This window comes from Gallinula chloropus, assembly GCF_964237585.1.
Source record: "Gallinula chloropus genome assembly, chromosome: 24".
Classification (NCBI taxonomy): Eukaryota; Metazoa; Chordata; class Aves; order Gruiformes; family Rallidae; genus Gallinula; species Gallinula chloropus.
Window position 1 is genome coordinate 4,191,001 of NC_140109.1, and position 26,410 is coordinate 4,217,410.

General features: G+C 50.2%; 1 protein-coding gene across 3 annotated transcripts in view; it reads left to right on the forward strand.

Moving 5' to 3' along the window:
* Positions 1–26,410, forward strand: part of CADM1 (cell adhesion molecule 1) — a 126,323-nt gene that overhangs the window by 86,410 nt on the left and 13,503 nt on the right. For all 3 annotated transcript variants that reach the window (XM_084274821.1, XM_084274822.1, XM_084274823.1), the window contains exons 5-9: positions 1,101–1,256; positions 8,999–9,098; positions 11,939–12,111; positions 16,018–16,089; positions 24,651–24,683. In XM_084274821.1, coding sequence (XP_084130947.1) covers positions 1,101–1,256; positions 8,999–9,098; positions 11,939–12,111; positions 16,018–16,089; positions 24,651–24,683 — 534 coding nt within the window. The remainder of the gene's footprint in view (positions 1–1,100; positions 1,257–8,998; positions 9,099–11,938; positions 12,112–16,017; positions 16,090–24,650; positions 24,684–26,410) is intronic.

The window sequence follows — 26,410 nt, forward strand, 5'->3', positions numbered from 1 at the left end:
CACAGCCTCACGCCTAGCTCTCTTGTTTGTAGAGTGTTTTCTCTGTCTTCAGTTGAATATTCATACAAGATGGGTTTCTCTGACTCCCTGAAGCCTGGTTGCTCCTGGTATTTGCACATTCAAGTCACTGGCTCTGATTGTATCTGACGTGCTGCTAGTTTAAGTCTGCACGTAGACGTGAGCTCAGCTGACATCACCTTTGTGCTTTAACCAGTCTGCAACACTGAAGGGCTCTCTACAGAGGTCCAGAGCTCGTTACTTCAATCCACCCCCCTACAAGGGCAAGAGAAAAGCCTGTCTTGAAGTCCCAACACCTACAAGCATCCAAGTAGGACATGCACTGAGGGTGAGCTGGTAGAGGCAGGATGCTGACAGCTTCTTGCAGAACCAGCTCACCTTGCTGATGCCTTGGATTTGTTGTTTGTTTTTTAAGCAGGAGTAGGGAAATTGAACGGCTGGGTTGCAACAAGCAGGGAAGCGTGGCTTTGCTGATCAGAAAGCCTCTCCTCTGAATACCACAGGGCGTTGCTTTCTGCATCTTTGAGAGACTAAACAGAAACATTCAGCATTTGAAAGCCCCCTGCTCACAAAAGTTACTCCTAATGTTTTGGAATGCAAATTCTTAAATGAAGAGGAGTGTGTGAAAACAAAGCAGGGGCACGTCATCTGGGAAAACCCCTTGTTCTCCTGCCCTGTCCTTTCCCACATCATCTGGGAAAAACCCTTGTTCTCCTGCCCTGTCCTTTCTTCCTCCTTGTTTTCCGTGCAGTATGCCGAGCCATGCTTTGCTCCCAGCACCACTGCGATTCTCTCCTTTAGGTGGAGCGCTGTTGAAATGCTTCAGCCCATCGATGGTACTTTTAATGAAGTTAATCCATTTAATCACTTTTCTAGCTAATTGTTGACTCAGGAGCGGGAGGGGATTTGTAGCTCCATTGATTTAGGAGTTTGGGGATTCGGGGATGGCATAAGGGGTTGTTAATCATTGCGGGAACGTCGCATGGGCTTCAGTTGGCAAGAACCTCACGGAGAGGCACATTGCCTGGGTGCAGCCCTCCCTCCATCACCCTCTGCTCTCTCCCCTGTCCTCTCCGCGGCAGGCAAATCAGAAGTGGAGCAGTGGTCTGACATGTACACGGTGACCAGTCGGCTGGTGCTGAAGGTGGGACGGGAGGACGACGGGGTCCCTGTCATCTGCTTGGTGGATCACCCCGCGGTCAAAGACTTGCAGACGCAGCGTTACCTGGAAGTCATGTGTGAGTAGCAGGACTTTTCATTCTCTTCAAGTACTGACTCGCTCTCTTTGAGGGCTCAGGAGCTAGGCACTGCATGAGAAAACAACAGCATAGCTGGGCCTTACATCTTGTCTAAAAATGGGAATCATGGTGCTGGGTGCCACTTCATGGGCTGAGCTGCAGCTTTTCCCTGCCTTTCTGTGATACAATTGGTGTGTACTCCTCTTCTCAGGAGTGGCTTTTTGTGCATAGAGCATCTTCCATTGCAGGTTTCCTGGCTTGGCTTTGTAACCGTCAGAGCAAAGACCCAAGTGTTTCTCTTTCAGCAATCTCCTTATCTCTTTGGAAAGTGTGTTTCTGTTACTGCATCATAGCGACTGGCCACTGTTGTGAGTGTACTGGTGAGAACCTGGTACCGTGCGAGAGCTCGCCGGCGTTGTGCAGTGTGAACGTAGAGCACCAGCTGGTTTCAACATCAGAGTAGCCCAAACAATGTGGCATCGTCAGCTGGTTAAGACCAGCCTGTTTTCTAGAATGCTCTGAACTCATTCAGTGTTAAGAATGCCTTTCACTTGGTTTGGGAACTGCTGTACTGCGTGCGAGGTTAATGGGGTTTATGAACAGGTACCCAGAAGACCAGCGGTCCCCAACGTGGCCATGCACCTGGTTGCTGGAGGTGAGGGACCTGCTGCGTACGCCCACTGCTGCCCCAAAAACAGCTCCCGAAAGCGAAGTCCAACAGTCCTCATTCGCAGGGGAAGAGGAAGTTTTGTATTAATTTATTTCATCTGCTTCATTATGTAGTTTCATTATGAACATCTTGGTTACAATTCTCCTATCTCCGAAACTAGCGGGAAGCAATGTTCCTGTAATGAGGAAAACAGAAATGATCAGATACTACCTAAATTGGCAGATACTAGATTTCTTGCGACTGTGCTAATGTGTAATTCATTTATGCAAACTTAATGTCCATTAACATTTCTTGTAGAGCTCCATTAGCTTTAATAATACATTAGCACCTTTGTGAGGCTTGATCAAATACTTAAGGGGGAGGGGAGATAAATCCCATCTCCGCTATTGTGTGGAGGCATCCAGGTCTTGCAGGCTTTCTGCCCCAGGTTTGAAAGAACCTTGGGTTCCCTTTCAGCTGCCTTGGGGAAGTTACTCTGATAGTTTGACAGGGCAGGAGAGGGCTGCAAAAGAATTAACTGTGTATTTTTCACCCTGGTTTGAGCATCCCTATGGGTTGTTCCAGAGCCATCGGTGGGAATGGGGCTCACACCAAGAAGCCTCAGAGAGTGGGCAGGAAAAGGGCTTTGAGGACCACTTCAGTTTGGTGTCTTGGTCTGAATGAAAGCCTGAGCCTGTTAAAAGCCGTTTGTGGTGCTTGTGTACGGGGACTTGACCTGTGTTGGTCCAGCCAGTGCCTTCCGTGGGCAGCAGCAGATGGCTTGAGAGAAACCGGCAGAAGAACATGTCCTGCGTCATCACCTTGCGGCTCCCAGCAATTAGCAGCTTCAGGACTTTGCTGCTCTCACATTCTCTCCCTGCAAGTCCTGCCTGTTCCCACCAAGGGCACAGCGGATCCGGAACATCAGCAGGGCGCAGGAAGACTATTTTTCCCGGCAGACGTTGTATTTCTCTGCACTTAATGTATCCAACTCGAGCGTGAAATGCGTTGGGGAAGGACAGGAGGATGATGGATGGAGCCTTCTTGGATAACGAGGTATTTTTTTTGTCTGAGTTTCAGAGTACGGAGAGATTTTTTGCTGAGAGGCACCTCCAAAGTTGGTGGGGGTTGGGTTTTGGTGTAGGGGTTTTTTTTGTTGGGTTTTTTTTTTGTCCCAAGAAAAAAGGAAGCAGAAAGCAAAAAAACTGCATAGTTAGCAAAGTGGGGGAGGAAAGGAGGAAGGGGGGGGATATGCTGGACACCACAGGAAATGGTTCAAAACACAAGTACAAAAGGGAACAGACCTGGAGCCATGTGCAGCTTTTGTGCCTTTGGAGGTGTGTGAGCTTGAGATGAGCACGGGCGCTTTCCCAGGTTGCTTCCCTGCACAGTCCAGGCATTTTCCCAGGAAAAGAGAGGGGGCTGCAGAAATGGAAGACTGCAAAGCAACCTGCCAGGCTCCGGTGTAAAATCAGTTAATTGGAACATTTTCCTCTGTGCTGGGAGTTGCAGGCCTGGAGCATTCAGGGGGGTTAAGTTTCCCTCTCTGTAACTGGCCACTAGATGGGTTGCTGCAGCTTTCCTAAGGCAGGAGAAAGGAACAGACAGTGTCCTGGGCAGGGGAGATTTTGGACTCTCTGCAGGGTGAAAACATATCTGGTTTGGGGTGGAGTGGGGTTTTTTTGCTACTGTGGTCAGCAAAACTGTGGGTAAGATGCTTCACACTGAGTAGTAACATGGAGTAAGCTAGTAACACAGAGTAAGCTATTCCATGCATAGGCAAAGCTGCCAGGGGAACACGGGGCATGTTATTCAAAAGGAACTTCTGCAAACCAGCGTGCTGGAATAGGCACGAAACCCTCCCAGTAGTGCTGCCCCGAAGCAAAAGAGGTTTGACAAATGGTGCTGTGTGCCCCCGGAATGATAACGCTTTTCACACTTGATTAATTGCCACGCCAGCGACCGCACAACCCCGTGCGACGGGCGGCCACGGCACGCTGCGTGGTGCGGGTTTGAAAACGTCCCCTGCTTTCTGGCTGGCGACGCTTGCTTTTTGTGATTGGGATCCGTCGGCGAGGGGTGGAGGAGCAGCGCTTTGAGTGTAATTTTAGAAAGGAAATGAAGCAACAAAATGCATTAAAATATCATTAAGGAATTGAATGGAGCCAGATATTCTCGGAGACATTTAAGTGCGGCCTTTGTGGTGCTTTTCCTTATCTCATTAGGTGATACTGGAAGTGAAAGTTGCAGCATCCCAATCTGGCTTTTTCCCTGGGTCAGTTTTCATTTTGCTTTTCTGAACCTAAAATTAATTGCACATCCATTTTTTTTATAATATCTGCACGTGTACTTTTAAAGCGGGCTCCAGCACCTGCCATTGCAGCGGGAGAATTCTTTGCACCCCGATTATGTTAGAAATCAGCCATATATACCTATAGCACCTCATCTCCAGTAATCCTTGTATTTCTATCAAGTGCAAATATTAATTGCGTAGCGCACGGTGAAGTGATTAGCATCAGTGTAATTTATCATCTGGAGATTTCTAAAAACGAGTAAATGAGTTGTTTTGTTCAGCGAGGTGTTGACCCCTTCAGAAACTTTGATTTAAAGCTTTTTTTCTTTTCTTATTCCTCCCCCCCTCCCCTTTTGGTAAATATGAAAAGCACCACAATCAGCCAAGTGTTCAGTTATTTGATTTTCTGGGGCATTAGCCACTCTTGTTTGTGACATTTCCCAGTTGGGTGCTCGTTTGCAAGCTCATTAATAAGGTTTTCTCGGAGGAATGTTGTTGGGAGTGAGGAGCTCGTGGCGTGGCCCGGACTCTGCCTTTTGCAAGGATTTAGCATCAGCCTTTGCAAGGGGCACATTTATACCCCCTGTACCTGTCTGTCTTTCCTGCCACAAGCCACATGGCTCAATTCCTGGAGCCTTGGGGTCAAAAGGCTCTCTTGGATGAGCTGTGGACCCCCAGCTGCACACTTGTTCTCGGGTTTAAACGCAGGACATATTGCTGTGACAGATCCCTGTGTTTCAGTGGAGTATCAGCAAGGGTCCTCTTGTCCCCATGGATGGCAAGGAGGAGGCATTGGACTGTCAGGTCTGGGACATGGGCATTGTTTCCCAAGGAGCAAACCCAACCGGTTGGAGGATAAGGCTGCCAGCTGTATTTACACCTGGGTATGAACATTTGCTTCACTGTCACCTTCTTTTAAGGTAGAAAAAGAAACTCTTCCTGCACTTCCCTTGGTGTGACAAGGCATGGAACCTGACAGAAGTCCCATGTCTGGAGGACCTGGTTTGGCAAGAGAAGAAAGCAGAGGTGAGGAGCTGGATGAAATAATGCCTGCCTGAAGAAGGATGTCTGAAGTGCTACCTGGCTGGTTTTGGAGCTGGAATTGCCTGGAGTGGCCAGGATCCCTGCTTAACCCACAGAATCCTTCTCCTGAGGATGCCATCTGTCATCATTTTTGCTGGGAATTTTTAATACAGGAATCATAACGTGGGTTTTTCCGAAACTTGGGTTTGGTACCTCATGTCCTGGTACATGGAAAGAAGATCGTGCCCGACCCCGCTCTGTGAGCCTCAGCCTGCTTTCAACATATTGCTTGACCTCTTGACTCTGGTCGGCGAGGCTTTGGAGTCAGCAGGGCTTCAGAAAGGAAGTACCATTTCCCTAAATGTCTTTTATTGTGATGTTAGCGACCGCTTAAGTGCAGGGTTTGTGCCAGAGCGGACAGATTGCTGCATTGTAGGAGCCGTATCGTCTGCACGGAGGTGGCTGGAGGGGGCAGGAGCTGCCTCGGTGTGATGATTCAACTCGCGTACGGCTGGCACGGCCCCAAAGGACGTGTACACCCAGTGAGACGCAGGTTGTTGGTAGGAGCTCTTGAACACTGAGAAACTGCTGGATCTGGCCACAGAGTTAAATTGATTGCATGTGGTTTCCTTCTTATGGTATTTCAGGGGAGCAGCGCCATGGGGGCAAGACCCTGACCACCTCTCACGTGCTTTCTCGCCTTTCCCAAGAAAACCAGATCACAATCATGCCTTTCAGCTCATGGGTCAGCCTGACGGGAGGGAATGCGTCGAAATAATTGGCTTTCTGGCTTTTGTGAGGCACCCAACATATATAATGTGATACCTTGGCCAAAGAACGAGATCGAAGCGATATCGATGGAGCTCACATTTGAAGGGATGGAGAAATCGCTGACCAGCAGATCTCAAAGGACAGTCATTAGGGAACCATCAGCAAGCGATGGTATATTGAGAGCGAACGCACCGGCCCGGGTGCTGTTCGGCGCTCCTGCAAACCACGGAAAGTTCTTAAAAAGTCAGGGTAAATAGTAATGTTTACAACGATGTGAGGACTGGAGCTAGCAGCTCGCAGGAAGGACTTGGGGCCAACGCAGAACAGCTGAAGGGTTTTGGGAACTTGCAAACCACGTCACGGCCACCTCTGGGCAGGCAGCAGTTCCCATAGCGCGCCTGTTGTAAAAGGCGTCTCATCAAATGCAGAATGGGTTTGTAATAAGTTTTTCAAATTGGTTGCTGCTACAGCGTGACCTTTAGACTACTGGTATTTAACCTTGTATATCACTCTTAGCATTTGAATGAATTTAGCCTAATAAAGGCGCCTTATTAAATTACTAGGCTGGGTTTTTTAAGCCGCTCGAAATAGGCATAGTAGGAAATAGCTTTGGGTTGTTAGATCTAATTGGCTGTCGGTGGAGTACGCAGTGGCTTAGGTGCATGGACACCAGGGTTTATTTCTCTGTTGAAATCCAGCGGCGAGGTATTCCGAAATTCCACGTCAAGGGTTTGGGGCTGCCAGGAAGCAGTGCAGGAAAAGCTCTGCTGCTGCTTGCTTTATGCCTGGGGAACCACCGCAGCTCTCCAAGTGATGGCTGCTGAACACAGCCAGCCCATGCAGGACCTGAGCTTGGCATTGCTCAGAGCATCCCAAAGCCTCACTCACGGAGCCCCTAACCCGCAGGAAAGGGGTGCACTGGCTTAGCATAGCAGCAGGGCTGCCCAAGCGTACATCCTTAAGGGACAAAAGGCACCACTGCCCCGTTCTTGGTCAGAGCGAGAGGGAACCTCCTTGAGCACATGTGTTCAGGGAGCCCCGACTTGCCTTTGCAGGTGACATCTTTCCAGTGTCCCCCTCGAAATGGTGTGGCTTTGCTTGGCCGCTTCAGCCTGTTTAACGAAGGCGGTGGGGCCCACTGTAGTCATGGAGAGCTCACTCAGTTTGCGGTTTGGCAAGCCCGTCAGCGTGTTCCTCTTGATTTCCATAAGTAATTGTCAGCTGGTAAACAGCTCATTAGGAGCACTAAAATTTATCTAACGAAAGCGGGATGGGAGCGACAGGAGAGGCGAGGCGCAGAAGACGTTGCGTGGAGCTTTCCCGGCACGGAGAGCATCGTGTCCCTGCGTACGTTGGGCTCGGAAGGTTTCCTGCTCTTCCTACAGTATGGAGGATAATAGCATCCGTGTTTCTGGCACGGGCTCCTCAGTCCTGCCGCAAAGCAAATAATAAATAGCGAGCAGATGGCCGGGGGGGTGGGAATTGTGAATGAGCACGGGGAGCGCGAGCGCAGCGTTTTAAGATGCTGCTCGTGCTTTACTTGCTGCATAACACCTGGGTTGCCTCGTCGGGTGTCTGTGCGCTGTGCGAGCGCTCGCGGGCGCAGACCCGGTGTGGTGTTTCAGTGCTGCTTTTTGGCTTGCCTGCGTTTTGCTCAAACCTCCTAGACCCAGACTGGGCCTGGCCACGACATGGGAGAGCCTGTATTCCCACTCCAGTGTCTGGTTCAAGGCCGCACTCAAAGGCTCTTTCACCCTCCCATGAAGGACCTCCTTCCCCCTGTGCCCCTTCAGAACGCACCTGGATTGTGCCACGTCTGTATTTTGCACACGCAAAGCCTTGGGTTTGTTTTCAGGCACCCCAAAGCCTGCCACATTTCCCAGTGAATTTGGGGCTCATCTCCCCAAAGCGTCACAGTCCCTCGGTGGCTGCTGCCCTTCCCAGCCTGCAGAGATCCATGGCTGCAAGAATCTGTAATGGGGATTAGTTTATAAAATGTTTGTGGTACAGTCATCTCAGGAGAGGATTTACTCTTGTAGCGTGTTCCATTACTGAAAATTATGAGAGTTTAAATTGGTTAAATCCTGCCACGGATTTCCACACCCCCCTCTCCAGACCCTCCCCCCCAAATCTCTGCTATTCCATAGGAAGCATGTTAATGAGTTAAACACAGTTAATAAAATGCAGCGAGCCAATATTTTTGGTAGCGGTTACTCTCAAAGGAAATAGAAACATTTAAATGGTTTCAACCTTTATGCATACTGATTTTTTGCCTTCCTTTGTTCCTTACAGTCGAGTAAATTCCTGAAAAATGTACAGGGCTTAATGGCATTTGTGGCACCGAATTGATTTCTCGCGCTGATAACATTTTAGCTACAGCTTAGATCGGCCTTTTTAATCTGCGTTTCGCTTGTGGGAGGTAATGCATTTTTTAATTGTGGACTCCAGGTTCGTGGTACAGCTTTTTCTTGGGGATTCTTTTTTCCTCCCCTCCCGCAGGGTCTCACCGAAGTATTTCTGAGCCGGCTCCCTAACTGCAAATGCTTTAATTCTCTGTGTTTGTTTTAGGCTGTAGAAGAGCTTCATCTGGACGAACCAAAACCAACCGTTGTTTAAACAACAGCGGCAGAGGCCGTGCCTTCTTTCTGTCTTTCTAACGAGCATCTCTTGCAAAGCCCGATGTACTTGCCCGCACAGACGCCGAGCGCTGTCACACAGTAATACGTGGCGCACGATAAAACCTATCGACTCCCAGCGCTGCGGATATCTCTGGCTTCTCCTCAGCGTGAAGGCGAACGAGTTCCTTTTAGCCTGAGCGAGTCCAGAGAGAAGCTCCAGCGCAGCCAAGGCACAATTCCAGGGGAAGCGCGGCACCTCGGCTGGAGTGCCGAGCGATCGGCGCTGAGAGGAGGAAGGAGGGTGGCGGCAGCGGCCGCCTCTCGCGCTGGGCGGGCGTCTGGTCCGAAGCAGTGTGAGGATTTACAAAGCGCTGTTTTTGTCCCGCAGATAAGCCTCAAGTGCGGGTTTCTCAGAATTACCCGGTGCAAGGCCTCACGAGAGAAGGGGAGCCGCTCGAACTGACGTGCGCAGCTTTTGGAAAGCCACAGTAAGTTGGACGCTTCCCCCAGGGCAGACCAGGTTGTCTGGCGGTGCCGGGCTTGTGCCGACCTTGTTTGGCCTCTGTTGCAATGGCAGACGGTTGGTAACGCCGTTCTCCGCGTCAAAGTCAATGTCACAGCGTGTGAGGGATGCTTTCTGCACCTGAGCACCTGCCACGCAATTAAGAAGCTCGTTTTGATTTCCTTTGATTCCTCTGTCGCTACCAGCCAAGGGGTTTCTGCTCGATGAGCTCCTGGAAGAGCTCTTTGTGGCCACTGCGCAGCACGCTCTCAGGTGCAGAAGGGAAGGGTCCTGCAGCCACACGCCCCTTCCCCCTCACCCCGGGGAAGGGCTTGGGCACCCATCGGTTGCCAGGGCCCACATTTTGAGTCCTAATGAGGTGCCAGTATGCCACACCAAGGCTGGCACAGAAGAAGTGAGCACTTGTAAAAGTGGCGTGGATCTCCCCAGGTAAGGCAGTCTGTCCTCTGCCTGTGCTGACCATGCAATGATTCCCTCCCTTTTTGGTGCCCTGTGTGATACTTTTTTTATGAAATGCGAGTTTTACTCTTTCTCCTCTTCTTGCCATGCCCTTGAGGCTTTCCTAGATAGTTGAAGACACGTATGCATCAGGAAAATCCCGGCAAGGGAGGGTAGATTTTCTTCCATGCTTTCATTGTTGTTCTAATTTAAATTTTGTCGACTTTTTTTTTTTTTTTCTCCCCCCCAACACTTCCTCTTCCACTTGGATTTATGGCTGTCGAGTATTTACTATCCTTTTATTTGTTTTTCCTTTTAATTTACGTCATGTTCATAAGATTTCCGCAAACATCACTGCAGTCTGTCAGCGTCTCCTTGGTAGTGCACCCAGAGCCGAGGAGGTTTGGGGTGCTGGCATCCTCCTCTTCCCAGTCTCTTCTGCGCAGCACGAAGGCTGCGCCCTTCCCCATGCAATAGGGCCTGGCCATTTTAATTCAGGTCCTTTTTAATACCTGTGCCCTGCTCAGAATCTGCCGGAGCCCCTTTGCATTCCTCCTCCCACGGATAAATGCCATCCCTCCCATTTGCCATCGTCTGGGAATTGAATGAGTAGGCTGCTTCTTTACCTTTTTGGGGTTTGGTTGGGGTTTTTTTTTTTTTCCTCTTCCTTTTTTTTTTTTCCCTTCCAGGCTATGAATAAGACATACACACGTTAAATAAGACAGACGCATCTCCCCGGCAGCATGCCACTTAACGTGACGGCGATGCTAGTAGTGTGCTAGGAATTGGCTTATGTAGGTCATGTCACCCGTGTCTCTCAAAGCGTGAGGGAATAGACGGTAAAATAACGGGCTGTGGTTCGAACTCCGTGTTTTTAAGACAAAGAGATTTCATAAAACCCTTAAAAAAAAGGTTTAGACCAAGGAGGAAGTTTCTCCAGCTTCAACACCATCACTTCTCTGCCAAATTTTGCGCTGGGGGAGGGAAGCCCCAAGAGAAGCGAAAGACCAGAAAGCAGAAGTGCCTGCGACAAAAGCGGGAAGCTGGTGAAACAGTCACTATTAGGGTATCCGGGGCAAGGCAGGTCTCTGGGAAGCCCACACTGCAGGATACCTTGGCTTTCCAAATTCGCCAAATTCTCCAAAATTGCCTTTAGCAAACCCCAGCCATGAACCCCAAAGCCCTTTCCACCCGTACCAAGCTTAAAGTGTATGTGTGCACTCCCAGGAGGTTGTGCTGCCCATGCTGCGGCTCCTGTGCCCATGGCTCAGAAGTGAGGAGCAGAGCACCGAGCCAGTGACACAAATCATTTTGCAGCAGGCAGAGCCAACACCTTCCCCCACCCCCTCCCCAGCTTTGCTCTGGGTTGTATCTGTCCTGGGGATGTTGGAAGTTCAGGAGCTTCCATGCAGTGACAGCCGCAGGCTGGAGAAAACCCAAGGTGTGGGATAACCTCCAGCAGCACTGGCTCCCAGCAGAGCCCAGCTCACAAACACGACGTGGCTGATAGCTCTTGGGTTTTTTCAACTGCTGTTGCATAAGCCTCCTCTCTGCAGAGCTCACTGTTAGGTCACCCCAAAAGCTGCCACCTTTTTCTTCTTGCTGGGGCAGGTGATACCCAGTCAGTCCCCTTACTGCTGCCGGGTGGCTCTAACAATAGCACTGGGTTTCAGGCAGACCGACAGCAAACACGCACACCCTCCCCACCCCCTGCTCACTTTGCCATCTCCAACAAAACAGGCCAATGTCATCCCCGAAATGCCGCAGAGACGATACTGGTTCGGTTCCGGTAGCGAAGGGGTGTAGGAAAAGAGGCTGCCTGTCGCCAGGTGGGATGGGGGGGGAGAGGAGGAAGGCGTCCCTCTCTCCTCACAGCTTAGCGAGCGGCACGGATACCGCTGAGGGAAACAAACGGGTCCGTCGCTCCATGGAAGGGTCCAGCCTTGATAAACACGTTGTCCTTGTTCTGCCCCGTGCTGTCCAGATCCACACCCTGAGCGTCCTGTGGATGTACATTGAGTCCACAGCCTCGAAAGATGTCAGGCTTTCCGAACAAGCGAATGATTAACCACTAATGAACTTTCTTCCTGCTTGCAGTAGTGTTTTCAGAAAATTTAAGGTCTGGATACGGTTTCCTGTGGGGTTAAAGTAAATTTAAATTGAGGAAGCCCGACAGCATCTGGGCTTGAGTAGCACAAAAAAAAAAAAACAAAAAGAGAAAAAAAAAGAAAAAAGAAAAAAGTATGTGTTATTTCTTTACAGTTTTTCTTGGTTTGGGCTTTCTGTCTGTGGATGAACTATTGAAGATGCCATCTTTACCATAGGAAAATAGTAATGTGATTGTTTCTTTTTCTCCCTCCTCTGTAGGCCTACGGACATGAGGTGGTTAAGAGTAGATGATGAGATGCCTCAACACGTTGTAGTGTCTGGTTCAAACCTTCTCATTAGTAACCTAAACAAAACAGATAATGGTACATACCGCTGTGAGGCTTCAAACGCGGTGGGGAAATCACATGCGGATTACATGCTGTTTGTATACGGTACGTGAGAAAAACCACCGTTCTTCTAGACTCGTTTACACGTAATTGCAACATACCACGCTCTGAAAGCTTTGACAGAAGTTAACCTTTTGCTTAATGCAAGATTTCCAGGCAGCTCCCGACACCGTCTACGTTATCCCGGGCTGGGGCAGGGGCTGGAAAACCATTCCTTTTGCTTCTGTAAGTCTCGGTGTCGTGCCTTGGGCGTGGAGCCCAGTGAGCTCCTTCCTCCAGAGCTGTGCTCCTGGGTTCGCTATGGCACTCGTGTGTTGGCTGGCGAAGTGTAAGGAAAACCCAGAGCAGGGGCACGGGGAGAACGGTGCAGTTCTCTGGCCTGATGGTTCTCCTAGGGCTTCTCCAGTAATTCCTTTGCCTTTTCATAATTCCTTCTCTGCTGTCTTCAGCAATGGTCTGGGGGGAGGAGGGGGGGATACTTTCCAGGATTTTCACTAGCAAGTTAAATTGCCAAAGAGACAAGCCTGCATCCCCAGGCAATTGCAAACCAGTAAAGAAACTGGAGGAATGAGACCTCTGAACTGAAGCCCATCTGCGGCTGCCGAGCGGGCACCAAAACGTGCCTTGGCATCTTTTTAAAGTCCTGTTGCACACCTACTCTGATCCTTCAGTTCTTCCCCGCTGCTTTGCCATTGCTATAGACCTCCTGTCACGGGGCGCCGCATCTCATAGAGGCTCAGTAGGCGCTTGAAGAGCGATTCCCCCAGCTGAATTACAAGCAAGTCCCTTGAGCTGCGTACTGGAACTGTGTCTGTTCAGGAGTGGTTGTTGTGCGGCCGGGCTCAGCTCGCGGCGGGGGTTGCCTGTTGCTCGGATGGGACGGTGACGCGCTTTGGTTTGAGGTTCATTCCATGCAACGGCCGCTTGAAGCTCTGCAGCCCGAGTTCTCTTGCACTCGCTCTGATCCAGAGAACCAGTTGACTTTGCTTGTCGAGACACTGCTTGCGCACCAGCCGTTTTCAGCCCAGTCTCAGAAACTTGCCCAAAAAACGGAAGATAAGACCAAAACTGTAGCCTCTAGCTGAAAGCAAACCCATCTGCCACGTCATACGGGTAGTTCTCTAGTGCCTGTAGCTCTGGAAGAGGCCAGCTGGCAAAATGCGGTCAGATAGGCATTTACAATGGAGTAATTTGTACGTTTGCAGTGCTAAAAACCCCCCAAAACTCCCCAAAACCACCACCTTGTTTACACTAGTGCTGGAGCAGGACACAGGCAGTTCCCAGTGAGGTTAGAGCTGCGGCCAGCCGCTGCTGTAAAGTGGTTTCAGGCGAGGGGCCGTCAATCCCTGTCCCATTCGGTGTGCCTGTGTTGGTGCGAGATCCACCCTCCTTGTGTTAACCCACCTGGCATTTAGCGCACAGGGTGGCTCTTGCACACCCATGGTAATGGTTGGGCATTTCGGGTGAAGACTAGACCATGCAGGACGTCCCGAGTGCTGCTCCCCCTCAGGGTTAAATCCACAGGGGCAGAGCCAAGGCAGGACTCTGGTGAAGGGGCAGAAACCTGTGGACTCCAGGCATCTGGCGGGCATTTCTGCCACCTAGGAGAGAGCTCTTCATGGTCTGTCAGGAGCTTGCACTCAGGTAATAGTTTTATAACCCGTCGTGTCCCATTCCTGTGTGTTTGGGAGTGTTCTGCTAGGATCCGGCATTCCGAACAGCATAAGGCATCTTTGCCTCCCCGAACTCATACAGGGAGAGACCCAGAGCTGTGGGTGTGGGAAGCAGCGGTTGGGCTGTGGCCATCATCTGAAGCCTTCCAGCACAGCATGTAGCTTGTGTTGTTGCTGAAGGAAACTCCTGCTGCTGGCATTGGGCATTGACATCAGGTCCTCAGCACCTTTCCCCACTAGAAGATGGCAAAAGCGTTGGTGGCACAGGAATCCCTGTCCTTGCAGACAGCTCTGCATAGGGTTGAAGGTTGGTGGGAAGGATGTGCCTCGTTGCTCGTCCTCTGCCTCGCCGCTTGTCGCTGCAGAAGCTCCCCCAAGTCACCATAATGTGGGAAGCGGGGGAATTTCGGATGTGGTGTCGGAGGGCAGTAGCAGCAGCGCGGAAGGGCTGTGGTCCGGCAGGCCTCCAGGAAAGGCTGACGTAGTCTTTGTACTGAGGGGATGCGTACGTTTGGAGTCAGAGATGGGGTTTTACCTGCAAACGGCTGCCAGCAGCCGGGGCTTGCAAAATAACTGCTGCTGAGCTGCGCTTAACACGCCTTCCCCCTGCTGCACGCGTGGCCTGGGCACGTCTAACCGCACTGACACACGCCGAGGGCACGCTGACTTCTCAAATCCGCTTCTCGCTTTTCCTCCCCATGGGAGTGGGCAGACCTGTTTGCCGGAAAGTTCTAGTGCATTCCAGCACACACATGGGCCAGAGGGTGTTTTGAGGGTTGGATTTATTTTTGGGGGGGAAGAATTGGCTGCATAGCATCGCCCCTGTGCAGTCTGGTGGAAGGCCAGGGCCTTGCTTCCCCCGGTTCTGCTGCGCTCGCTCCCCACTGCTCCAGCGCGTTGATGAGCGAGTAAGAAGCATCCTGTCGTAAGCATAGGGGCTGGGATGCTTCTGATGTAAGGGAAGGGCAGTAACTGCTTACAATTTAACCATAAATAAGCACTCCCCAGCGAAGCGAACTGTGAGGTAGCGGCTCTTAACTTCAGGGAAGTTGTATGGGACATGATAAAGGGACAGCATATAATTAAAAGTTCAGATGCATTAATTGGGGAATCTGAGAGAGCTCGCTTGGAGATAAAAGAGCAGCAGATGTCTTAGTGATGAAGAGTTGACATGCTGTAGAGGAAGCCTAAAATCAAAAGCCCACGAAACGTTTCGAATCTGTAGTTCAAAGTCTCCCTGACTACTTAGCGCATTCAGTTTGATCATCTGGGCATCGATACATTATTATTTTTTTTTTCCTTTTACATCTTCTCATATCTACCTTCTCCTGCCCAGTAATTTGGTTGGGGGGGTGCCCCTGTACGTAAGATAAATACTGGGAAAAGCAGCAGCATTTTGAGCCTCAACAGGTCGAGAATATCTATCGGCAGTTGTCAGTCAGGGAGAGAAATGTCCCCTTGTCTGTGTTTCTCATTAAGGACCAGCAGCACAAGCATGCAACTGAAACAGCCCAAAAAGGCTTGATTTTTCTTTGCTGGGAGGACCTTGGTGGGATTCTTCGTGCCTTGAAATTGATGCGTAGTGAGCATGTTCTCCTTCCTTTCTATTCACTGCTATCCCTGACGTAGTTTTTACCGTCCTGCTGACGTGTATGCCTAAAGGAAGAGCAGTGAACTCAAGGGCCCTGGGACAAGTGCACGATGTATTCGTGTGCTGCTGACATTCAGCCCATTTAAGCCACGGCAGGGCCCTTGGTACAAACCCCTACCCCGATTTCCAAATGTATCCGTAGGAGGCCAGCCAAGTACCACCATGTCGCTCCCTGTACATGCAAATTGTTCTTTTTTTGTGGAAAGTGTGCAGTTTATTTTTCTTATGCCTCTCCCATCCCATTTCTCTCTCTCTCATTGACTAATTTATGCTGGGTTCTGTTTGGTTTCCCTTAATTTTTTTTGTTTTTATTTTAATTTCTTTTAGCATTGTAGAAGGCAAAGGGTGGGGTGGGGGTGGGGAAGAGTTTCGGGGCCAGATTCTCCAGCTGGAGAAAGCCTGTGCACGGCTCCCGAAGTGAAGGTCGAGCTCAAAGCCAGTGTCCAGCTGCTGGGGATCTGGTCCTCCTTCCCTAAAGCCGGCTGGGCAGTTGCCACCTGGTTTTTGAGGAGGAAAAGCCATGCCGCTTCTTAGCGTCCTTGTTTTTCTCTGATCGCTGTTGTGTTCTGCTTGGTTTTTTCTTAATTTGCTTTTTTTTTATTATTTTCCTTTTTATATTTTATCCAGATCCCCCCACAACTATCCCTCCTCCCACAACAACCACCACCACTACCACCACCATCCCTACCACCATCACAGGTACGGTACCTTCATTACCATTGGAAATGTCCTGAATGTTTATTGTCTTTTGTGTATATAAGCAGAGCCTGAAGCCTGGGGAAAAACAACAAACAAACCGCTTGCCGCTTTTTTTCCTCCTCCTCCTCCTTCTTCTTCTTCTTCTTCTTTCTCCCCTTGAATTCACCCACCCTACTGCGTGAGGCCTGGTCCGGCGTTCAGGTTGGACAGTCCTTATGGAGGGTGTTTCTGAAAGGCAGGAGCTGCTGTGGCAGAAAAAAAGACATTAATTCGCTTACCAGGGTTAACACCAGGTACTGTCAAACCCAGGATGCAAACACCCTTTGGGCTCACGTCATAGGGGCAGTTGTTCCAGCCGCAACCCCATCCTGAGGGGTTTCTGGGCAGTCTGTACTTGGAAGCGGGACGTTTGGTCTGGAGCACTTTAATTTGGCTTGTATCACTCGAGATGCTTTTCCTCATGCCTAGGTGTCTGGTCCGTCTCTGGGCTGAGTCCTCTGCCCTGCTCTCCCAGTGAAGTGAATTCCACCAGTCTTTTTTTACTGAGTTGCACACTGTCTGTAGGACCCTTTTTGAGGAGCTGGCCTGGAGGCTTATGAGATTTCCCCTGTCTTGTGGCAAAAGAGGAGCAAAACCAACAAGCTGATCACTGGACACCTCTCTCACATGCATCTCCCATCCTTCCTCCCTAGACCTGACTCGCCTCACTCATTAGGAGGGGCCTTCCTACTTTATTTCCCATCGCTCTCATTGTCACGTTCCTGATCTCCTCTGTTTCAACTGCTGCTTTTGCTTTTGCTTGCTTTTTTTTCCTGTTTGGTGGGGTTGGGTGGTGGGTTGGTTACTTTGTTAGAGGTGTAGAGGTGACGAACTGAAGGGGAGGATGGACTAGTGACGTAACGTTTCTTGTTTGATGCTGCAATCCACCCTCTCTGTAAATACCTTCACTTTTTGGGTTTTGGTTTTTTTGCTTTCTGGACATTGCTAGGCTGACTCTCCCTGTCCTGCTCAGGCTGCTTCCTGTTTTTTTTTTTCCTCCTGAGGTTTTTGCAACCAAGCCTGACTCCGCTGGCGTGGACAAGCAATCGAAGTCTTTCTTAAAAAAAAACAAAACAAAACAAAAAACAACCCAAAAAACCCCAAACCAACCAAAAATAAGGTGCCTTAACACTCATGGGGTGCACGCTGTCCACCATCATGTTTTCCATACCGTGCCATTCTCTGTCTTCCTCTTTCCAGGTGGCTATCGGTAACACCGCCCTCCAGGCACCCAGGGTTGGATGCTGGAGCTGTTCTGCCCTGAACGCTTTCCCATGTTTGGTTGCTTTGTTTCAAGTCTGTTTTTAATTTCTTCACCTAACCGCCTTTTGTTTCAGTGTAGCTTTCAGACTTTATTAAGGTCTCCTTACGAGCTGTTGGCAGAGAAACTCGGGCCCCGTGTGTCTCGGCGTAAGCAAACACGCATGCAGTTTTCTTTCAGTTTATGGCAGTTTGTTAAAGTTTTCAGTGTGGCTTTTGGAAGGCTAAAAAAGGAAGAGTTTGTCTTGAAGCTTGTTTGACCCAGTTAGGTCTGTGTTAGTGCCTGCAGACGTCAGTGGCCGTCCTTTTCCTGGGAGCCGGGTTGTTACCAGCCCGTTGTTTCAGGGATCACCCAAGGACCAGCTCCCAGAGCACTCACTGCCCTCGCCTCCCACTCCAGGCTCCGGCGTTGAGGTTCTTCCTGAGGAATGGCTGTTTTGCTCCTCACTCTTCTGCTGCAACCGGACTTTCCAATGACCTCTGGGCTTCTAGGCTTTTCCTCCACACGGGTTTTCACCTGAAAAAAAAGGAGGGGAGGTGTACGGGGAGGGGGGGCAGGGTGAGGGTGGGTTGGTTCTTCAAGTTACTCCAGCAGTTACTACTCACGATACGTAGGAGGAAGATTAGCTAATCCTGAGAAGAGAAACCTTTCTATTCCTCCCTGACAGCCGTCTAATGCTGAGTCTTCTTGACGTGCATCTTCGCATCTCCTGCCCACAAGTTCAGCGTGCTCCTCCTGCAGAGAACAGCCGAGGCTTCGCCTCCCTCCTTTGTGCTGAGACGGGCACCCTCGTGTTTTCTGGCCAGCAGATGGGCCGGCTGAAACTCCAGAAACCTTTCTTCCTCAGCGGTTAAAAGACTTTGTAGCTGAAAAAAAATGAGGTCAGATTAACATAATCTCTAGAATTGCATAGCATAGTGGTATCAAAACACTTTTTAAAGCCTTGGGAGACAATTGATACCTTAATTCCCGTCATCGCTGCAGTCTGGAAATGTTCTCCTGGCCTGACCTAGGTGCTTTGACAGCAGCCAGGCCTCTCTTGTCTTTGCCAGCAGTCAGCCAGCTGGGTCTGGGAGCGTTCCTCAGCGTGAGGGGACTTGAAATCTATTTTATTTCTCTTTTTCCCTGCTACTTCTTGTTTCATACTGGTCCAGCTTGTGTCCCCTGATGCTGCAGAGTAGTTCTGAAAAACAAAAATCTTGATTGAATAAAAAACACAAATCCAAACAGAAGGGGAAGAGGGACCTGCACTGAAACAGTTCCTTTGTCCGAAACAAGTTCTGCTTTCAGCAGTATTCCTTTTGATTTGCTGGGGATAGCTCCTCCTGGGTCAAGTTTTCCCTACTAAATCTCTCCAACAGAGCGATCTAAAGGGGGGGCTGCCTTTGCTACTGTGCGTGCACGGTAAGTTACTCCTTTCGCACACCTTCCAATGACAGGCCTCCTTCTTTTGATTTTATTTTATTTTAACTTGCTTACCTGCACAGCTTTGGTTCTAAACACGTTCAGCTGTGACATGGAAAGGCAGTCCTATCCCAAAGGACTGACCTTTGCGTGGCAATATGCACTGCTTGGCAAACAGGAGAGGACAGGTAACGCGACGTGCAGGCATGTGATGGAGCGCGGTCCTCACTTATTCCATTACATGCACTCCCAGTCTGCCCCCCAAGCCCTTCCAAAGTCTGTCTCTAGAGCGAAGGGACCCTAATCAGCACCTCTTGCTTGGCACATCCCAATCACGTCTCGCTGTGGGCTTGACCCACGAAGGCACGCTGAGCCTCTGAAGCAGTTTGTCAGGAGGCTTTGGGGAAGCTCTCTGAAAAGCTAACCTGCTGCTTGTTTTGCAGGGGGAGGCAAAGCTGAGCAGCAGCAAAGTTTCCGAGACACCACGACCTTTAAAGCTTTTCCTCTGTCACTGTTGCTTTGCTTCAGCGTAGGTGCTTGAAAAGATTTCCTGCGTGGCCGTTTGATCTTTCTCGTATCCTCTCCAAGTGCATTGATATTCTGACCATCCTTTGGTGTTTCAGCTGTTATCGCTGGCAAGCCCTTTTATTTTTTTTTCTTTATCAGTTCAAATTGTCCTTGTGGCTTTGTTCATTAAGATGTACAACGCGATACAGCGGAGCAAGCTGCATAATTTGAATTACCCCCAGAGTCGTCCCTTGAAACACTGGGCTCGGACATCTGGTGTTTCCTGGGAGATTACAGTGCTTCATAACAATCACAGAGCCCTCGTCTTTGGGCTCAGAGCGGAGCATTTCAGCCTGCCTTTTTCCAGCACCGTTTTGCTGCCTTCTGCTCTTGCTTAGCACGTACACCTCCGCACCCCGGGATCTACAGTATTAGTTGTACATGCAAATTTGCATTTATCACACTTTTCCTGCAGATGGATCAGGCAGGTGTCTTGGCAACAGTTTCGGCACAGGCACGGGGTGCGACACACACGTGCGCACGCTGCCAGCATTTCAAGCCTTGCAGCGGATGCTGCCGATGCTGCAGAGCCCCTGCTTGTCCCTCGTGCAGCAGCGTTGCTGGTGAGCCAGTGGATGACAACACAGCCTGCCTATCCCTAAAAGACATCAGAGATGGCATTTTTCAGCCCTGTTGATCCCTCAGACTGTAGGGTGGAGCCGGGCTTGTGCTGTGGAACACCCCAGGGTCCTTCTTGAGGCTTGCATGGCTGCTGATGGAGGCTGCCTCGATGCCGGCTCTGTGCAGCCCATCAGAAAGCACGTTTCTGTGGTGCCTTCGCTTCCAAAGAAATGGCTGTGCACAGAAACCATGCAGCCTTGAGAAGAAAGGTCCTAGCACGTTCTCCAACCTTCCTCTAAACGAGGGAAGCACTGGGGTTTATCCTCAGTAAACGTGTCTTCTTTGCCGGTCGCACAGGGTTCATTCCAGCAGCCATTCAAGGAGGCAGTGGGCAGTGAGACTATGATGAAAGTCATTCTTTGCTCAAGTTACCTCGCGGAAGGTTTGTGGGGGGGGTGAAGGGGCAGCGTGGGGCTTGTACCATACGGTAAGGGCAGGTTGGTGAGAGCTGCTGGGCAGCTCCTGGTTTGCTACCAGCTCGCAGTGTTGTTTGGGTACGTGATGCCACCATGTGAGGACTCTGCCTAGTGATTTGTGCCTCCCCCACAATTATTTATTATTTAACTTCTGCTTTCCCTGGAAGCTTCTGCGCGTCTCTGGTAAAATGTCAGGTTAATTTAAAGACAATCCTGCACTCTGCTGACATTTTCATCCAGGATGTGACCATGTTACGGGGAATAAAGGAAGAGAGAGTAGCTGACAGGCCTGTTACAGGAAACAAAATGAAGCAGAATTCGGTCTTTTTGAGCTGCATCCAGTCGGTTGGAGACACAGTGCTGCCAGGTATGCTCTTCCCGGCGGGGAGGAAGTGCTGCACCGGTCCCAAAGGCTGCCCAGAAAAGGGCAAGGTGGGGGAATTGAGGCTCATCCAGGTCAGGAAATGTGAAGCAGAGCCCACAAAATAGGGAAGAAGGAGAGCTCCACGCCTCAGTGATCAGATCAGCTTTTGTTTTCGGTGCAGTAAGCCAATGGGAAAGCAATAGATGGGGTGAGTAGCTATGCTTACTAATACCTCATCAAATTTCAGGGGAAAAAAGTGTATTTTGCCATCGTTTTGCTGATGTGCGTTTTACGATAGCCATGAGCTTTCAAGCTCCATCGTACCACGTGCTTCGGTAAGGCTGCAGCTCGAGCATGCAAGTTGGTGAATTTAATTTTGCTGCTGGGCTTTTAATATTCCTCCACCGTGCTCGTTCTGTTTGAGGCTGTGGACTAATTACAGATGAGTTTAAAGGGCCCGGTCTGTCACGCAGGCTGAAGTTGGAGAGAATCCATTTGAAAAAAAACAAGGAGGCTTAGCAGCAGAGCTGGTAACTCCAGTAAATGTGGCCCAGATGCCTTCACGTGGTCATTTCCTAAATGTGCATGTGCAGGTGCTCGCCTGGCTATCTAATGAAGCGGTGAGCACCTAAAACTTGGGTGTTGTCCGAGTTTTCTTAGCTGGGAGATGCACCATCTGCATTGCAAGATGATGTGTGTCAGTGTCTTCCTAGGGAGAGCTGGCCACGCTGAGCTCAGTTCCCCCAGTGAGGGAAATGTGCAGCTTTAGAGAGGCCTGTGGTTCCTCTCTTGGGTGCCTGATTTAAGGATGAACCAGTCCTCTGGTGAGTGTACGTATGAAGTTGTTTTTCCAAAGACTGTTGCATTGTTTTTCTTTTCCCCATGTGGTGTGTTCATGAATTGCCTTCCCAGTGAAAACCAGGCAAGGAAAGGCTTTACCCTTAGGTGGAAAGGGCCACGTTGAGCATCTTTGTCCGTGCGCTTTCTCCACGCTCTGCTTTGTTGCATCTGGTAGAGCAGCCCCTTTTCTCAGCACCAACCCATCCCTTGAGAAGGATGAGCATCAGCTTCAAGCCTGTGGCTCAGGACCAGGATAGCATTTTCTCGGTGATGGTAGAGGCTGGCAGCAGCCTCATTCATCCTTAACAAAGGCAGAAATGTGTTGAGGACTCTGGTGTTGGTCTGTGCTTGAGGTGATATTTCTTCTGGGGTGCAGGGCAGAAACCATGCTGTACGTGCGGTCCGGTGTAGACGCGTGGCTGTTCTTGAACGTGAGGTAGAAGCCAGCAGCACATGCCTGGAGGTGAGGAGAAGCCTGGTTGAAGCTAGCTAATGCGCCTGAACCTTCTGGGTTGCCTTGGCAGCAGCATGGCCGGGCTGGGCTGGGCTGCTCCTTCGGAACGGCGACGGAGCTCGCTGCACGCGCGGTTTGACCTCTGTTCCTTCCTTCCCCACCAAAGCAACAGTGACAGGTTTTCTCTCCTTTGCCGTGCAACCGCTGCGGTGGTGTGCCTGTGTCGGGGTGTGTGGAGGCTGGGGGGGGGCATTCCTCGCTTCATTTTAACACGAGATTATTCCTCTCTGGAGCACGGTGCACGTTACGATCCTTCTTCTCAAAGACGACTCTCTGGGACTGAAACCAACTTCCAGAAAACTCGATCTAAACTTTTAACCGGTCTGTGTTTCCTATTGCAACCATCCAAACCATCTGCTAATCATAACTTTGTCATTCCAGCCGCAGCCAACATGTTGTTTGACTTGGATATTTGTTCGCACTTACAACCGCTTGAGAACTTTATTTTTTGTAACCTGTCGGTCTCTGTCCCCAGCCGGGGAAGCGAGATGCACTGTCCAGTTTGCACTGTTTCTCTGCTATCTCTTCCAGCACGTGAACACAAGTTTGCTTTCAGCAGATTCTCTGTTTAACGTGAAAGCTGACGTAACTTCTCCCCCCCACACACTTGTTTTTTTTTCTTCTATTTATTTCAGGAAGACAGTAAATTGAGACTATTTAGAGATGCCATGATGCTATCTCAGGAATTAATACTCAGTTTTGCAATCCTTTCTAAACAACACTGCCCCTGCCCACCCCCACATCCCCCGCCTTCACCACCGGTTTCCCCTTCACCGTTTGCTTGGCTAAAACGGGGCGTCATGTGGGGATTGCTACCCGAGAACAAAGAAGAGCCCTGCTCTTGTTCTCCTCTTTTTTTTACCTTTATTTTTTTTTTTTTGCTTTGGAGGGCTTCCCTTGCAGCCTCTGCCAGAGCTTCCCAGCAGGAGAAGGAGCGCTCGCGGCTTTAAGCGTGCGTTAGAATTGCTTGCCAAGATGAGGACGGTGTACGTTGGCAGTGGAAACAGGCTAATGACGGCTTGATAATCTGTTATGCAAATCTTGGTGCAGTTTGTTCAACCGTGCAGGGTTTATTTGTTTTGCTTTCGTATTTCAAGCATGTAGACCTTGTAAGTATTGTGCATTCCTTGTATGATCCTTGTCTTCACCGGTGCTTCAGAAATTGAGACCCGGGCTGTCCTCAGCTAAATTGCAGAGGAACGGGTTCTCCTTTTTCCACTGCTGCCCCTGGGTGTGCAGGAGGACTCCCCGTCCTCGGGTTCTCCGGACAGCACACGAGCCAGGGGGAACGCCGACATGAGTTGACCCTTTGTTGCTGCAAAACTCAAGCTCAGGGCTGCTTCAGCAGAAATAGGTGGTAGAGCGTGTCTCTATGCTCACGCCCTCTGTTTCACTCCTTCAAACATTGCCCGCATCGAACGAGGGGTGCATAGCAGCAGTTGGCAGAGGCACACAGCGTTGCAAGGAGCCAGCAGCATGGGAGGAAGAGGGGAAGATATGTAGAGCCAGGCAAAAATAGGAGTGAGTTCTAGGAATGGGGAAAGCCAGCGCTTTGGGCAGCGTGGGTGACTAGGATGGGTGTAGAGGAGATACTGCAGGCTGCTGTCAGAAAGAGACCTTCATTTTTGGCTGGATCCTTAAAACTGCCCCTTCCAAACGCCCGCAGAGAGACAAATCTTCTCTCCAGTGTCAAGGCAGCAGCTCCCAGCAGGGCTTCTGTGACATGTAACGCAGGCAGAGCCAAGTCAGCTGCAGATTGATGACCGAAAAGACCCTGACGTACTTTAGCTCCCAGTAACTGTTCAGCAGTCAGCTGGTGGGAGGGAGGGAGCGGTAGCACCTACCTGCGTTTGCCTGTTTTAGGAGAAAAGCGGGGTTTTTGCTCTGAAGAAAAGCTGGGCACCTTTACAGGTGCGTGGGTTGGTGTAGCCAGGGCAGAAAGCCAGCCGTGCCGTCGGAGCAAGCAGCTTGATTTCTAGGAGTCTCATCATATTGAGCACTGCCTCACCACCTCCCAAACAGTCTGGGTTAGGAGGCAGTGCCAAAGTGCTCAGAGATTTCCCTGCATTAGATGAGGCAGGGGAAGAAGTGGAGGCAGACCAGACACAGTGCCGATGCTTTGGTGAGGGCAATGTTTGAACATGTAAAAACTCCTTTTCTGAGCATCAGCTCTTTGTCCCGGCTTTGAGCTTCTGTTTTGGCCCCCAGCAACTAAAGTGCTGGTTGTCGGCGTTCTCCCCCGTCTCCTGTTCCCCCAACTCTGCAACTGCCAGTCACTATTCTGGCAAGGTCCTGGAAAAAGAGAAAAATTTACTGTTTTCCTCAGGCTCATAGCTTTTGAACTGGAGGCATGTCTTCTAAACAGTGCAACTCACTTCAAATGCTTTTTGCCTTTCATTTTATTATTGCTTGTCACGCAATGTTCTTTGAAAGCTTGCTCATATATTATCTGTTCCATTTTTTCCATTTTCCCTTTTTTTGCATGCTGTTCCTCCTGTTTCTTCCCTTCCTCCAATCCTCTGTTCCCGTGTGTAGACACAACGGCGACGACAGAACCGGCAGTTCACGGTTGGTATCACATTCCTGTTTATCTTATTTCTCAGCGCTGCTGAGTGGCAAGACAAGCCTGGGAAGGGGAAGCAAAAAAAAAAAGAGGGGGGTGGGAACACAGTCTTCAAGGGAAAACCATCTTTCTGGTGGACCAATCACACAAACATAACGTTGGTTTTAAGGCTGGAAAGTCTGCGCAGACTTGTTTCTGTGGTGTGCCTCGCAGCTGGTTGCTCCCGGTGCCAGGTGGGCACCAATTCGCCCCAAGCCCTGTGGAGATGGTGTGTGGGTACAAATGGTGCCGGGGAAGCAAGCAAAATCCACCTTTCCAGAACAGGAATCCAGATAATTTTTTAAGAGGTGTTTGAAAATCCGCAGCCTTTTTTACAAGGGTTTCAGAGGTGGCGTGTCCGGCGAGCCCGCCGGCGTTTGGCGAGTGCCAGGGATGCTCCGCAGAGGAGGTCAGCAGTGAAGTTTGTATTATTACACTGCAGAAGGAGATTTGGAAAACAAACAGCAACACTTCCCTATCGGCATAGCAGTCTAGCAGAGTAACCCTTCTCATCTGCTCGAGGCAGTCTAGCTAACAGCTTGACAGCTTCCTCGGCTTCCTACATTTTCAGAGCGAGCCTAAATAGTCGCTTCAGACTGGAAGTTGAGCATGCCGTGTGTTGGCACGAGCTCGCTTTTCAGCTGCAGAACCAAAACCTCTGACAATTTCACTTAAGGCTAATCCATCATTGAGTTTGCTATTTCAGTTGCTCTGGTAAATCAACTGTTTCTGGTATGGACAGAAAGCTGTGGTATTCCCCCCAGCTCCCAATATGGCATATTCCGAGCGATGACAGCCAAGTGGTGATGCCCCACATCAAGTATAAGGGGACTCACAGCTCTCATCCCAAATCACTTCCCTGCTCGGCTGCATTTTCACACTTGATATAAAGGCTTGGAAGCCCTCCGGCACACTGACTCCAAAGTCAGAGGCAGTGTTTAATTGCCTGCAGGTTGGCTCAGTCAGGCTCACTCAGGTGCTAAGCATCCCACCACTCCCTGGAAGTACCAGCCCAGCAGTTTGCTCTCCTAGAAAGGTCTGAGTGCAGTCAGGAAAGTTGGGGCTGACCCAGAGGTCAGCCCAAAAGGAAGCCAGGCGCCCTGAACCCCACAACTTCGGCTGTAGTGAGTGCTTTGTACTGTGCAGGAGAAAACTGCTGAGCAAAGGTAGATGTGGCCTGCAGTCTCAGAGACCAGTACAGGCTGAGCATCATTGCTTGCAGGGCAGGGGATGCAGAAGGGGCCATGCAGCCAGGTGCACCATGCCTGCTTCCATCATTTTTCCTCTAAAGGAAAAAAAAAAAGAGAAAAAAAAAACCAAACAAACATGTTTTTAACTGGAGGGCAACCTCTCTTTCCACCTCTGTGGGGAAGGAGTGCCGCTGTGAGGAGGCTGATGGCCGAAAGGACGAGCAATCCCAGTGGAATGAGCTGCTGCAAATTTTCTTGCCTTAAAACCAAGTGGGTTGGTCCTGACCTGCCCTGCGCTTGCACTCGTGGGGTGCTTTTCCCCTGAAGACTCGGGGGTTTCTTTCCAAGCTTGTGTTGCTGGAGTGTGTATGGAGTATACCAGGTGTTTCTGTATGTTGGCCATTTGTTCTTACCGATGTCCGATGGGAGTGAGCATGTCTGTGAATGACTAGAAATGCATGGGCATGAACTACAGCCAAATGGATTTTCTCCAAAAACGATTT